The sequence below is a fragment of the Rhinoraja longicauda genome, chromosome 37 (genome assembly GCF_053455715.1).
Source record: "Rhinoraja longicauda isolate Sanriku21f chromosome 37, sRhiLon1.1, whole genome shotgun sequence".
NCBI lineage: Eukaryota > Metazoa > Chordata > Chondrichthyes > Rajiformes > Arhynchobatidae > Rhinoraja > Rhinoraja longicauda.
Window position 1 is genome coordinate 78,462 of NC_135989.1, and position 15,477 is coordinate 93,938.

Genomic DNA, 15,477 nt, shown 5'->3' on the forward strand with positions numbered 1-15,477 from the left:
TATTGTTTGTCATCTACATCAATGATTTGGATGAGAACATACAGGGCAAGATTAGAAAGTTTGCTGATGATACAAAGTCTTTGAGTGCAGAGCAAAGCAGGGTTATACATCCTATAGAAAGGACAGGCAGGTGGGAAGAGGCGGTGGGGTAGTTCTGCTGGTGAGGGATGAAATTCAGTCCCTTGTGAGGGGTGACATAGGAACTGACGAGGTAGAGTCACTGTGGATTGAGTTGAGGAATTGTAAAGGCAAGAAGACACTAATTGGTGTTATCTACAGACCCCCAAATAGTAGCCCGGATGTAGGGTGTAAGATGCAGCAGGAGTTAAAACTGGCATGTAAGACAGGAATCAAGGGATATGGGGAGAAGGCAGGCACGGGTTACTGATTGTGGACGATCAACCATGATCACAATGAATGGTGGTGTTGGCTCCAAGGGCCAAATGGCCTCCACCTGCTATTTTCTATGTTTCTATGTTTCTGTTTAAGAATCACTTAAGGAGTGGTCCCAGAAGACTGGAAAATTCCAAATGTTACTCTGCTGTTCAAGAAGGCAGCGAAGCAAACGAGGGGAAACTATAGGCCGAATACTCGCCTGAATTCAATGGTTGTTAAGATTTTAGAGGCAAAGAGTGGGAATTAAGGGGGCTTCTCTGGTTGGCTGCCAGAGACTAACGGAGTTCCGCAGGGGTCGTTGTTGGGGCCGCTCCACTTTGCATTGTATATTAATGATTTGGATGAGGGAATTGAAGGCTTTGTGGCCAAGTTTGTGGATAGAAACATAGAAACATAGAAAATAGGTGCAGGAGTAGGCCATTCGGCCCTTCGAGCCTGCACCGCCATTCAATATGATCATGGCTGATCATTCAGCTCAGTAGCCTGTACCTGCCTTCTCTCCATACCCCCTGATCCCTTTAGCAAAAAGGGCCACATCTAACTCCCTCTTAAATATAGCCAATGAACTGGCCTCAACTACCTTCTGTGGCAGAGAATTCCACAGACTCACCACTCTCTGTGTGAAGAAATGTTTTCTCATCTCGGTCCTAAAAGACTTCCCCCTTATCCTTAAGCTGTGACCCCTGGTTCTGGACTCCCCCAACATCGGGAACAATTTTCCCGCATCTAGCCTCTCCAACCCCTTAAGAATTTTATATGTTTCTATAAGATCCCCCCTCAGTCTTCTAAATTCCAGCGAGTACAAGCCTAGTCTATCTAGTCTTTCCTCATATGTAAGTCCCGCCATCCCAGGGATCAATCTGGTGAACCTTCTCTGTACTCCCTCTAAGGCAAGAACGTCTTTCCTCAGGTTAGGAGACCAAAACTGCACACAATACTCCAGGTGCGGTCTCACCAAGGCCCTGTACAACTGCAGCAGAACCTCCCTGCTCCTAAACTCAAATCCTCTTGCTATGAATGCCAACATACCATTCGCTTTCTTCACTGCCTGCTGCACCTGCATGCTTGCTTTCAATGACTGGTGCACCATGACACCCAGGTCACGTTGCATCTCCCCTTCTCCCAATCGGTCACCATTCAGGTAATACTCTGCTTTCCTGTTCTTGCCGCCAAAGTGGATAACCTCGCATTTATCCACATTATATTGCATCTGCCATGCATTTGTCCACTCGCCTAATCTATCCAAGTCACTCTGCAGCCTCCTAGCATCCTCCTCGCAGCTAACACTGCCACCCAGCTTCGTGTCATCCGCAAACTTAGAGATGTTGCATTCAATTCCCTCGTCCAAATCATTAATATACACTGTAAATAACTGGGGTCCCAGCACTGAGCCTTGCGGTACCCCACTAGTCACTGCCTGCCATTCCGAAAAGGACCCGTTTATTCCTACTCTTTGCTTCCTGTCCGCCAACCAATACGAAGATAGGTGGAGGGGGAGGTAGTGTCAGGGAAGCAAGGATTCTGCAGAAGGTCTTGGATAGGTTGAGAGAGTGGCCAAAGAAGTGGTAGAGGGAATACAGCATAGCAAAGTGTGCAGGCATACACTTTGGTAGTAGAAATGAAAGTGTGAACTATTTTCTAGATGGGCAGAGGATTCAGAAATCGGAGGTGCAGAGGGACTTGGGAGTACTGGAGCAGAATTCCCAAAAGGTTAATTTGCATGCTGAATTGGTAGTAAGGAAAGCAAATGCAATGTTCGCATTTATTTCCAGAGAATTAGAATATAAAAATAGGGATGTAATGCTAAGGCTTTATGAGGCACTGGTCAGAGTATTGTGAGCAGTTTTGTGTCCCTTGTCTGAGGAGGGATGTGCTGCCATTGGGGGGTCAGAGGTTTATGAGAATGATCCCGGGGATAATTGGCTAAACGTATGATGACAAGCACTGGACATGTTCTCGCTGGAGTTTAGGATTACTTTATTGTCATGCGTTCCAAGGGACAGTGAAAAGCTCGTTGCGTGCTAACCAGTCAGTGGAAAGACAACACATGATTACAATAACGCTATCTACAGTGTACAAATACATAATAAAGGGAATAATGTGAATAATGTTTAGTGCAAGATAAAGTCCAATAAAATCCAATCAAAGATAGTCTGAGGGTCTCCAATGAGGTAGATCGTGGCTCTGGACTACTCTAGTAGTTGGTAAGATGGTTCAATTGCCTGATAACCGAACCATCCTACTAACAACGAGACAGCAGTCCTGAGGTATTATCTCGGATGAGGGGGACTTTGAAAGATCAAATAGTGGTCCGGTTCGAGTGGATGTGGAGAAGATGTTTCCATGAGTTGGAGAGTCTAGGACCAGAGGGCACAGCCTCAGAATAAAAGGATGTACCTTTACAAAGGAGATGAGGTGGAATTTCTTTTGTCAGAGGGTTGTGAATCTGTGTAATTTATTGCCACTTTAAAGCAGTTTGCCACTTTAAAGCGGGTATTTTTAAAGCGGAGATTGGCAGATTGTTGATTAGATACCAGAGGTCATAGGGTGAAGGCAGTACAATGGGGTTGAGATGGAAAGATAGTTCAGCTTTGATTGAATGGCACGGTAGACTTGATAGGTCAAATGGCCTAATTCTGCTTCAATGACTTATAAACATAAGAACATTGCAATGTGGGAGGAAACCAGAGCACTCAGAGGAATCCCCTTGTGGTCACAGGGAGAATGTGCAAGCACGTTTGCCGTTTTGAGCCCCATATCTGAGGGAGGATGTGCTGGCATTGGAGACGGTCCAGAAGATGTTTACGAGATTGATCCTAGGAATGATTGGGTTAACATATGATGAGCGTTTGACGGCACTGGGCCTGTACTTGCTGAATTTTAGAACGATGAGGGGAAACCTCATTGAAACATCCCAAATAGTGAAAGGCTTGGATAGAATGAATGTGGAGAGGGTGCTTCCACTAGTGGGAGAGTCTAGGACCAGAGGCCACAGCCTCAATAAAAGGACGTACCTTTAGAAAGGACATGAGCAGGAATTTGTTTAGTCAGAGGGTGGTGAATCTGTGGAATTCATTGCCACAGAAGGCTGTGGAAGCCAAGTCAATGGATATTTTTAAGGCAGAGATTGACAGATTCTTGATTACTAAGGGTGTCAGGGATTATGGGCAGAAGGCAGGAGAAAAGTGTTGAGAGGGAAAACAGATCAGCCATGATTGAATGGCGGAGTAGACTTAATGGGCAGAATGGCCTCATTGTGTTCCTAGAACCTATGAACCTGACAGACAGCACCCTAGGTCAGGACTGAAGCAAGGTTTCTGGCACTATTCCTGACACAGCTTGACCAGTTGTGCCATGTGTATTAGTGTACTCACTATCCACCACCCCAGGCACCAACCACTCTCTGTGTAGAACAACTTGCCCTGCACATCTCTTTCAAACTTTGCCCCTCTCACCTCGAGAGCTATGACCTGTAGTATTTGATATTTCCATCCTGGGGAAAAGCTTCCGACTGCCTGCACTATCTATGCCACTCAGTACTTTTGTACACATCTACCAAGTCTCCCTGCATCCTATGACATTCCAGAGAAAACAGTCGCAGTCGGTCCACCCTCTCTCCCTGTAGCTAATACCCCTTCATCCAGACATCATTCAGGTAAACCTTGGTACCCTTTCCAAATCCTCCACATCATTCCTGTGATGGAGCAAACAGAATTGCATGCTAATATTCCAAATATGGCCTGACCAAAGCTCCATAATGATGCATCGTGACTTCCTGACTCATTTACTCCATGCTACAACCAACGAAGGCAAGCACAACATATCCTTCTTTACCACTCTATCAACTTATGTCGCCACTTTAGGGATTTGGACCCCAAGATCCCTCTGCACATCTATGCTGTTAAGATATCACAAAAAGCTGGAGTAACTCAGCGGGTCAGGCAGCATCTCAGGAGAGAAGGAATGGGTGACGTTTTGGGTCGAGACCCTTCTTCAGACTGATGTCGGGGGAGGGGGCGGGACAAAGAAAGGATGTAGTTGGAGACAGGAAGACAGTGGGAGAACTGGGAAGGGGAGGGGAACTCCAGCTTTTTGTTTAAGAAAATAACTGCAGATGCTGGTACAAATCGAAGGTATTTATTCACAAAATGCTGGAGTAACTCAGCAGGTCAGTCTGAAGAAGGGTCTCGACCCGAAACGTCACCCATTCCTTCTCTCCCGAGATGCTGCCTGACCTGCTGAGTTACTCCAGCTTTTTGTGAATAAATACCAGCTTTTTGTTTAGTTACTCCAGCTTTTTGTGATACCTTCTATTTGTACCAGCATCTGCAGTTATTTTCCTACACTCTATGCTGTTAAGGGACAGAACATTAATTACATATTTTCCATGTACTTTCGACATCCCAAAGCACATATGCTCTCATTAAACTCCATCTGCAATTTTGCTGCCCATTTTTGCAGCTGATCTATCTCCCGCTGTATACTACAATATCCTTCCTCATAGTCTGTGACCCCACAATCTTGGTGTCTTTACAGTTTAGAGATACAGGCCCATCGACTCCACGTATATAGATCATCCTATATATTCACACTTTCTTATGCACCAGGGACAATTTACAATTTTTACCGAATCAAGTTAACTTAAACCTGATTGTCTTTGGGGGGTTTGAATCCGATGGAAACCGGAGCACCTGGAGAAAACCCACAGGTCACAGGTTACTGTGTTTTTGACAAACGTACTAACCAACCAACCTATGTTTACGTCCAAATCATTTATGTATATCGCAAACACCAGGGCGGCAGGGTAGTGGCCTTACAGCGTAGGTAGAGTTGCTGTGTTACAGTGCTCGCAGTCCTGGAGTGCTAGGTTGGAACCTGACTACAGGTGCTGTCTGTACGGAGTTTGTACGTTCTCCCCGTGACCTGTGTGGGTTTTCTCCAGGATCTTCGGTTTCCTCCCACAGTCCAAAGACGTGCAGGTAAGTAGGTTATTGGCTTGGTAAATGTAAAACAAATCCCTAGTGTGTGTAGGATAGTGTTAATGTGTGGGGATCACTAGTCTGTGGGACCCTGTGGGCCAAAGGGCCTGTTTCCTCACTGCATCTCTAAACTAAACTATAAACTAAACACCAAATGTCCCAGCACTGTTCCCTGTGGAACACTATTGGTCACAGATCTACACCCTGAATATCGTCCTCCCCCACAACCCTCTGTCTCCCATCAGTAAACCAGTTAAACCTCTTCCTGCCTGTCCTTCCTTGAAGATTTACTGGTGATAACCACTATCTTCCCATCACTCCTTGCTGATCCTCTGCCCTGGTTACCACAGCTGTGCACAGTTTTTGCTTCCTTTATTTAAAAATGACCCAGTGGTATTAGAGAAAGTCCAATAAATAGTTAATGGGTATCATGCAGGAAAGAACTGGAGATGCTGGTTGACACTAAAGATCGACACAAAATGCTGGAGTCACATCGTACCGTTCCATGTCTTTGTCTCCCTCTCCTCTGACTCTCATTCTCAGGGTCACAAACCAGAACGACACTCATTCCTTCTCTCCAGAGATCCTGCCTGTCCCCGCTGAGTTACTCCAGAATTTTGTGTCTATCTAAAGAGTTAATGGGATTGGTTCTCTGAGAGTGTTGTTTTATTATAAGCAGCTTGAATCTGCAGAAATTGAATCTGTATTGGGTGGAATTTAGAAGAATGGCAGTTGATCGAATTGAAAGGTTCATTATCCTCAGGGCATGACAGGCAGCCATTGAGATGTTCCATCAGTGGGGAGATATGAATAAGGAGACATAACTACATGACAGGGGGCACCACTTACAGCTAAGTTGCATGAAATATCTTCTCACAGAGGGTGGTGAATTCCCGGAATTCCCTGTGGTGAATTCCCTGGAGAGAAAGGCAGGATTGGCAGCTCAGTGTGTCCAGGGGACAAATGCTCCAGAGCTGATAGAGACGCAGATAAGAGAGGACTGGCGGGGGAGTTGCCTTTTTGATCAGAGAGATAACTACAGTGCTTAGAGAGGGTATTCGAGGGACATCATTTAGTGAGGCTATCTGGGTAAAACTTAGAAACAGGAAGGGAATGATCACTTTGACAGAACAGTGTTATAGGCCGAGAGTCAACGAGATGTCTTCTTCTTGCATATGGCGTGCACAGCCTAAAGTTGTAGGCCAAGGGTAGACATCTAGGCCAGGGCAGCATCAGTTGCTGGGTGGATGGCCTTGATGCCAGTGGAGATGTGTCGGGAGATTGCAGATGGCTGTAAAAATAATAGGATTGTATTGGTGGGAGATTCCAACTTCCTTAAATGACTGGGTTTCCCATGGTATCAAAGGTCTGGACAGTATTGAATTGGTTAAAGCTGTCAAAGAAAGCCCTGTATGGGGCCAAAGGAGAGGAAAAAACACTGGACTTCCTCTCAGGGAACAAGGTCAGTGGCTGAAGTTTCAGTAGTGGTGGGGACGGAGGGGAGACTTTTGGGACCATACTTCTATTAGTTTTAAAGTAGTTGTGTACGACAACCTCAAAGTTAAGGTCCTAAATTGGGGCAAGGTCATTTCAAAGCCATGAGGTGATAACTTGCAGAGGTCAAAGGGGAGAATCTGTTTGCAGGTAAGGTGACAACTGGCAAGTGGGAGGCTTCCAAACATGAGAGAGCAAGAGTACAGGGGCAGCATGTTCCTGTTACGGTGAAGGGCAAGGCTTGTGGCCAATCCCCCACCCCATCTTTATGGTTTATCATGATACAGCTGTGTGCGTCAATGTGAGATCACAAATGGAACACTCTATGCAGTTCTGGTTGCCAGCTGCAGGAAGGATGTCACTATGCTGGAAAGGGTGCAGAAGAGATTCCCCAGGATGTTGCCTGGACTTGTTGGCTTGAGATATAGGGAGAGGTTTGAGAGGCTGGGACTTTTTTCTTTGGAGTGTCGGAGGCTGAGGGGTGACCTTCGTGGCTCAGTCTTTATCCCAATGTAGAGAATACTAAAACTAGAGGGCATAGGCATAAGTTGAGAGGGGAGAGGTTTAAGAGGATCCTCTGAGGCAGCTTTTTCACTCAAGTGGGAGTCAGTATCTGGAACGAGCTGTCAGAGAAAGCAATAGAAGTGGATACAGTTAGGATTTCCAAAAGGGTTTTGGACACATATAAGGATAGGAAGGGTTTAGGAGTGCTGGGGGCCATATTTAGCAAAATGGGACTAGCGCAAATACCAACCTGGTTGGCATGGACAATGTAGGCCGAGCAGCCAGTTTCCATGTTGTCTTGCTGTATCACTCTATCACAAAGGTTCATGGAGCCATACAGGATGGAAATAGGAACCCCGGGCCAACTGGTCAATGCTGACCATGTTGCCTAACTGAGCTGGGCCCATTTGCCTGTGTTTGCCCACATCCCTCCAAACCTCTCCTATCCAAGTACCTGTACATTAAGTAGCGTAATTGTTTTCTCTGGCAGCCTGTTCCATAAGCACACCATTGCCCTTCCTGTCTCATTTCAATCTGTCCCCTCCCCCCTTAAACCTGTGCCTTTAGGTTTAGACTCCCCTACCCTGGGGAACAGTCTGTGGCTATTCACCTTAACGACAGCCCTCACAATTTTAGATACCTCACCCTCCTACCCTGGTGGATAATTGTCCTGGCCTATCCTGTCTACTTATGTCAAAGTCATGGATATACTAGAGAGAAGGTGTTTGTAAGATTGGGGAGTTCAGGGTGCTGGCGATGTGACTCAGGGAAGGAGCCGAGGCTGAGGGGAGATTAGCCATGATCGCAGTGGGTGTTGGGCAGGCTCGAGGGGCAAGGTGGCCTTCTGTTCACATTTCCTTGTGCATTTCTCACGGGCTGAAGGAATTGCAAAGGGAATGTTTCTGGAGCATCTTTCCCTTTATTGACCCGTGCTTCCTCTGGCAGGAGGATTGGTGGGTGGGCTTGTGGTCTGCCAGCTTCCTGGTTATCATGGTGCAAGTATCATCAGATGGCAGGCAGTTGGTGAACCAGCTTGCCCCTTCAGTGGTCCCTGTTTGAGGTTGATTCTGGCCTTGTTTATCGTCTACACTTGAATCATGAGCAAATGAGCAGAAGGTGCCACGGCGTGTTTCATTTATTGCTCCATGGACAGGGTCCAAGGACAACTCTGCCCCCTGCCTGCAGCCGCGCTGTCTTGTCACGTCGCCTCCAGATGTTGACCTTCCACAGCTCCCGAGTGGCATGGCCAACCTCCCAGCCCACCCCACCACCACACTTCCCACTCACAACCCTGATCCTTGTGGACTGTACCTCGACTTCAACCAGGGCCATGAGCACAGCAAAGCTTGTCAGGTGCGTACAGCTGCACACTGTGTATGTCGGTTTGAACTCGACCAATTGGCAGCCTTGTGTGGACCAGCTGAGGGCTGAGCTGTTCCAGAAGACACACTTTGCTCTTTTATTATTAGCACCAAGCTGGTGAGAGAGAAAAAAATATTTAAGAATACCACTTAAGATAACCATCTACACGAGACATTAGGAACTGCAGATTCTAGTTTACTTAAAACAACAGGAAGTGCTGGACAAACTCAAAGGGCCAGGCAGCATCTCTGGGGAACATGGATAGGTGATATTTCAGGTCGGAACCCTTAGAGTCAGAGACATACTGTTTGGAAACAGGCCCTTGGTCTAACAAGCCCATGACGTGCAAGGTGTTCCATCTACGCTAGTCCCACCTGCCCATGTTTGGCTCCAAATCCCTCTGAACCATTCCTATCCATGTACCTGTCCAAATGCCTTATAAAAGCTGTTCTAGTAGCTGCCTCAACTACCTCCTCTGGTAGCTCTTTCCATATACCATCACTCTCTGTGTGGAAATATTGCCCTTCAGTTTCCTTTACATTTTTTCCTATCACCTTAGACTTATTTCATCTGGTTCTTGATGGTGGGGGTTGGGGTCGGATGGAGGCAGGGGGGCAAGTGGAGGGGATGTATGGTGGGGGGTGGTGGGTTAGCTGGGCAGAGGGGGGCATGAGGACCGGTGTGGGGAGTACTGGGGGTCGCCTGGCTGGAGGGGGAAGACCCAGTGGAACCCCTGCTGCAGTTACCTGTAGTAGAGGGTGGGCAGTAGGACCCAGCAGTACTGAGGGGCTCTGCCTGGTGGGGGCTGTGGGCCCAGCGCGGTGTGTGTGGGCCGGGCAGTTACCTGTAGTAGAGGGTGGGCAGTAGGACCCAGCAGTACTGAGGGGCTCTGCCTGGTGGGGTGGGGGCTGTGGGCCCAGCGCGGTGTGTGTGGGCCGGGCAGTTACCTGTAGTAGAGGGTGGGCAGTAGGACCCAGCAGTACTGAGGGGCTCTGCCTGGTGGGGTGGGGGCTGTGGGCCCAGCGCGGTGTGTGTGGGCCGGGTGGTTACCTGTAGTAGAGGGTGGGCAGTAGGACCCAGCAGTGCTGAGGGGCTCTGCCTGGTGGGGTGGGGGCTGTGGGCCGGGCGGTTACCTTAGTAGAGGGTGGGCAGTAGGACCCAGCAGTACTGAGGGGCTCTGCCTGGTGGGGGCTGTGGGCCCAGCACGGTGTGTGTGGGCTGGGCAGTTACCTGTAGTAGAGGGTGGGCAGTAGGACCCAGCAGTGCTGAAGGGCTCTGCCTGGTGGGGGCTGTGGGCCGGGCAGTTACCTGTAGTAGAGGGTGGGCAGTAGGACCCAGCAGTGCTGAGGGGCTCTGCCTGGTGGGGTGGGGGCTGTGGGCCCAGCACGGTGTGTGTGGGCTGGGCAGTTACCTGTAGTAGAGGGTGGGCAGTAGGACCCAGCAGTGCTGAAGGGCTCTGCCTGGTGGGGGCTGTGGGCCGGGCAGTTACCTGTAGTAGAGGGTGGGCAGTAGGACCCAGCAGTGCTGAGGGGCTCTGCCTGGTGGGGTGGGGGCTGTGGGCCCAGCGCGGTGTGTGTGGGCCGGGTGGTTACCTGTAGTAGAGGGTGGGCAGTAGGACCCAGCAGTACTGAGGGGCTCTGCCTGGTGGGGTGGGGGCTGTGGGCCGGGCGGTTACCTGTAGTAGCGGGTGGGCAGTAGGACCCAGCAGTGCTGAAGGGCTCTGCCTGGTGGGGGCTGTGGGCCGGGCGGTTACCTGTAGTAGGGGGTGGGCAGTAGGACCCAGCAGTACTGAGGGGCTCTGTCTGGTGGGGGGGGGGGGGGCTGTGGGCCCAGCGCGGTGTGTGTGGGCCGGGCGGTTACCTGTAGTAGGGGGTGGGCAGTAGGACCCAGCAGTACTGAGGGGCTCTGCCTGGTGGGGGCTGTGGGCCCAGCGCGGTGTGTGTGGGCCGGGCAGTTACCTGTAGTAGAGGGTGGGCAGTAGGACCCAGCAGTGCTGAGGGGCTCTGCCTGGTGGGGTGGGGGCTGTGGGCCGGGCAGTTACCTGTAGTAGAGGGTGGGCAGTAGGACCCAGCAGTGCTGAAGGGCTCTGCCTGGTGGGGGCTGTGGGCCGGGCGGTTACCTGTAGTAGAGGGTGGGCAGTAGGACCCAGCAGTGCTGAGGGGCTCTGCCTGGTGGGGTGGGGGCTGTGGGCCGGGCAGTTACCTGTAGTAGGGGGTGGGCAGTAGGACCCAGCAGTACTGAGGGGCTCTGCCTGGTGGGGTGGGGGCTGTGGGCCCAGCGCGGTGTGTGTGGGCCGGGCAGTTACCTGTAGTAGAGGGTGGGCAGTAGGACCCAGCAGTGCTGAGGGGCTCTGCCTGGTGGGGTGGGGGCTGTGGGCCGGGCAGTTACCTGTAGTAGGGGGTGGGCAGTAGGACCCAGCAGTGCTGAAGGGCTCTGCCTGGTGGGGGCTGTGGGCCGGGCGGTTACCTGTAGTAGGGGGTGGGCAGTAGGACCCAGCAGTGCTGAGGGGCTCTGCCTGGTGGGGTGGGGGCTGTGGGCCCAGCGCGGTGTGTGTGGGCCAGGTGGAGCTGTAGCCTGTTGTTGGTCCCGGGGGCCGGGTACAGCGACGGCTGTGACCTGCTGCTGGGCGGTGGAGCGGCGCGGGTCAGCACGGTCGCTGGGGGAGGCCCGCGGGGACCTGGAGTCCGGGTAAGTGACGGTCGGCTCGGTCAGCGGATGGCCGGGGAGGGCGTGGGCGGCGGTGAAGGGGTCGGGAAGGACGTGGGCGGCAGCGGCCCCGGGGGAGGTGGTGGAGGTCGGCGTCCCCGGGGAGGCGGTGGGTGGTGATGGCCTCAGGTAGGCCTCGGCAGTCGGCGGCCCCGGGGAGGCGGTGAGGAACGGTACTGCACCTGGTGGCAGTAATGGCGCTGGATAGACTGGGCTTGTACTCGCTGGAATTTAGAAGATTGAGGGGGGATCTTATAGAAACTTACAAGATTCTTAAGGGGTTGGACAGGCTAGATGCAGGAAGATTGTTCCCGATGTTGGGGAAGTCCAGAACCAGGGGTCACAGCTTAAGGATAAGGGGGAAGTCTTTTAGGACCGAGATGAGAAAACATTTCTTCACAGAGAGTGGTGAGTCTGTCGAATTCTCTGCCACAGAAGGTAGTTGAGGCCAGTTCATTGACTATATTTAAGAGGGAGTTAGATGTGGCCCTTGTGGCTAAAGGGATCAGGGGGTATGGAGAGAAGGCAGGTACAGCATACTGAGTTGGATGATCAGCCATGATCATATTGAATGGCGGTGCGTACAGGCTCGAAGGGCCGAATGGCCTACTCCTGCACCTATTGTCTATGTTTCTCAACCTGAACATTTGTCCATTCTGTGGTGTCAGCATTGGCCGGGAAGAGTTCATGCCGCCCAGCCTGGATGAGTTGGCGGACATCCCCTGGGCAGAGGGTTGACATTAACAAGCTCTGGCTGATCTGGGTAGAATAAACCGGCTGCCAGAACAAATCAGTGAGCAGGTGGGCAAGGATTGTAGTATAAGAAGATAACTGCAGATGCTGGTACAAATAGTTGGGCTGAAATATTTACACAGGTAAGCACTTTGTCTGTCTCAACAACCTTACTCTTGCTCGGACACATTCAGGTATCTGAATCTGAAAGCTGCACAATTAAAAATATATTTGTCAAATACCAACAAACCACGTCACGACCGCAAATGGTATGAACATGTCCCTACCCGGAGGGCACATTGAGTGGTCCAATCCCAGTGTAAGATTTGGTTATGAGATGGGGGGAATGGGGAGGGGGGATGGGAGTGGGGAGGAGGGTTGGGTTGTGGATGGGCGTGGGAGTAGTGGAATGGGGGGGGGGTGATGGGAGGAGGGTTGGGTGGTGGGGGAGTGGGGGGTGGGAGTTGGGTGGTGGATGGGCATGGGGGTAGGGGAGTGGGGAGGGATGGGAGTGTGGAGGAGGGTTGGATGGTGGGGGGAGTTGGGGGAGGGGAGTGGGGAGGAGGGTTGGGTGGGGGGAGTTGGGGGAGGGGAGTGGGGAGGAGGGTTGGGTGGTGGGGGGAGGGGAGTGTGGAGGAGGGTTGGGTGGGGGGAGTTAGGGGAGGGGAGTGGGGAGGAGGGTTGGGTGGTGGAGGTTGGGGGTGTAGTTGGGTGGTGGAGGGGCGTGGGGGGAGGGGATGTGGGTTCAGGGGCATCTTTACGGGGGAAGGGAGGTGGAATCTACGGAGGTTTCGGGGTGAATCCCAGAGTTTCGGCCCACAACTGAAGGGGTGAAACAAGGAGCAGATAAGATGCATGGGAGCGTGTAGACCCCCTACAGTTTTGGTGCAGTTTTGCTGGGCGTTGTGTAAAGTGTCAGTAAAGACACTATCAGGGGCATGTAGTCAACCATGGCATGTTAAATACTCAGTTTGAATAACCTCTCCAAGCAGCCACATCCCACAGACAGCGTCCAGACCTCAGTGGATTTACAAAGGATGAAGGGTGAGGCCGATAGACGGGTTGTTGACCTGACCAGGAGGTCACAGGGTCACAGAGACACAGAGTCACAAAGTTGTAGAGTGATACAGTGTGGAAACAGGCCCTTCGACCCAACTCGCCCACACCGGCCGACATGTCCCAGCTACACTGGTCCCACCTGTCTGCGCTTGGTCCATATCCTCTGAACCTGTCCTGTCCATGTACCTGTCTAACTTTCTTTAACAATGGGATTGTCCGAGTCTCAACTACCTCCTCTGGCAGCTCATTCCATACACCCAACACCGTCTGTGTGAAAAAGTTACCCTTCATATTCCTATTAAATCTTTTCCCCTTCACCTTAAACCCATGTCCTCTGGTCCTCGATTCCCCTACTCTGGGCAAGAAACTCTGTACGTCTACCCGATCTATTCCTCTCGTGGTTTTGTACACCTCTATAAGATCACCCCTCATCCTCTTGCGCTGCAAGGAATAGAGACCCAGCCTGCTCAACATCTCCCTACAGCTCACACCCTCTAGTCCTGGCAACAGGTACCAGAGTCTCTCACCACGCAGTGATGGTCACCACGCATTTCACCAGAACCTGGTGAATTCAGCAGGCACCTGCGTTGAGGTGAGGTGTTGAGGCGAGGGGTTGAGGGGAGGGGATGAGGTGCTGAGGGGAGGGGTTGAGTGAGGGTTTGAGGGTTGGTATTGAGTGATGGTGTTGAGGTTTGGTATGCTTGGTATGCTTGCCTTTATAAATCAGAGCATCGAGTATAGAAGTTGTAATGTTAAAATTGTACAGGGCATTGGTGAGGCCGAATCTGAAGTATGGTGTGCAGTTCTGGTCGCCAAATTATAGGAAGGATGTCGACAAAATGGAGAGGGTACAGAGGAGATTTACTAGAATGTTGCCTGGGTTTCAGCACTTAGGCTACAGAGAGAGGTTGAACAGGTTGGGTCTTTATTCTTTGGAGCGTAGAAGGTTGAGGGGGTACTTGATAGAGGTTTTTAAAATTTTGAGAGGGACGGACAGAGTTGACGTGGGTAGGCTTTTCCCTTTGAGAGTGGGGAAGATTCAAACAAGGGGACATAGCTTCAGAATTGAGGGACAAAGGTTTAGGGGTAACATGAGGGGGAACTTCTTTACTCAGAGGGTGGTGGCTGTATGGAATGGGCTTCCGGTGGAAGTGGTGGACGCAGGCTCGATTTTATTATTTAAGAGTAAATTGGATAGGTATATGGATAGGAGGGGATTAGAGGGTTATGGTCTGAGTGCAGGTAGATGAGACTAGGTCAGGGAGAATGGTCGGCGTGGACTGGTAGGGCCGGACAGGCCTGTTTCCATGCTGTAGTTGTTATATGGTTATATGGTTTGATGTTGAGGGGAGCTGTTGAGGGGATGGGTTGAGCGAGGGTTTGAGGGTTGGTGTTGAGGGGAGGTGTTTGAGGGGAGGGGTTGAGTGATGGTGTTGAGTGATGGTGTTGAGGGTTGGTGTTGAGGGGAGGTGTTGAGGGTTGGTGTTGAGGGGAGGTGTTGAGGGTTGGTGTTGAGGGGAGGGGTTGAGGGGAGGGTTTGAGGGGAGGGGTTGAGTGATGGTGTTGAGGGTTGGTGTTGAGGGGAGGTGTTGAGGTTTGGTGTTGAGGGTTGGTGTTGAGGTTTGATGTTGAGGGTTGGTGTTGAGGGTTGGTGTTGAGGGTTGGTGTTGAGGGTTGGTGTTGAGGTTTGGTGTTGAGGTTTGGTGTTGAGGGTTGGTGTTGAGGGGAGGGGTTGAGGTTTGATGTTGAGGTTTGGTGTTGAGGGTTGGTGTTGAGGGGAGGGGTTGAGGGTTGGTGTTGAGGGTTAGTGTTGAGGGTTGGTGTTGAGGGTTGGTGTTGAGGGTTGGTGTTGAGGGTTGGTGTTGAGGGTTGGTGTTGAGGGATGGTGTTGAGGGTTGGTGTTGAGGGTTGGTGTTGAGGGTTGGTGTTGAGGTTTGATGTTGAGGGTTGGGGTTGAGGGGAGGGGTTGAGGGTTGGTGTTGAGGGTTGGTGTTGAGGGTTGGTGTTGAGGGTTGGTGTTGAGGGTTGGTGTTGAGGGATGGTGTTGAGGTTTGATGTTGAGGGTTGGGGTTGAGGGGAGGGGTTAAGGGTTGGTGTTGAGGTTTGATGTTGAGGGATGGTGTTGAGGGGAGGGGTTGAGGTTTGATGTTGAGGGTTGGTGTTGAGGGTTGGTGTTGAGGGATGGTGTTGAGGGATGGTGTTGAGGTATGATGTTGAGGGTTGGTGTTGAGGGTTGGTGTTGAGG

General features: G+C 51.2%; 1 protein-coding gene across 1 annotated transcript in view; it reads right to left on the bottom strand.

Moving 5' to 3' along the window:
* The window catches only part of LOC144610556 (adhesion G protein-coupled receptor E5-like), a 53,928-nt gene that overhangs the window by 21,431 nt on the left and 17,020 nt on the right, over positions 1–15,477 (bottom strand). The window contains exon 2 of the mRNA XM_078429362.1: positions 8,685–8,849. Within this exon, the coding sequence (XP_078285488.1) occupies positions 8,685–8,849 (165 nt within the window). The remainder of the gene's footprint in view (positions 1–8,684; positions 8,850–15,477) is intronic.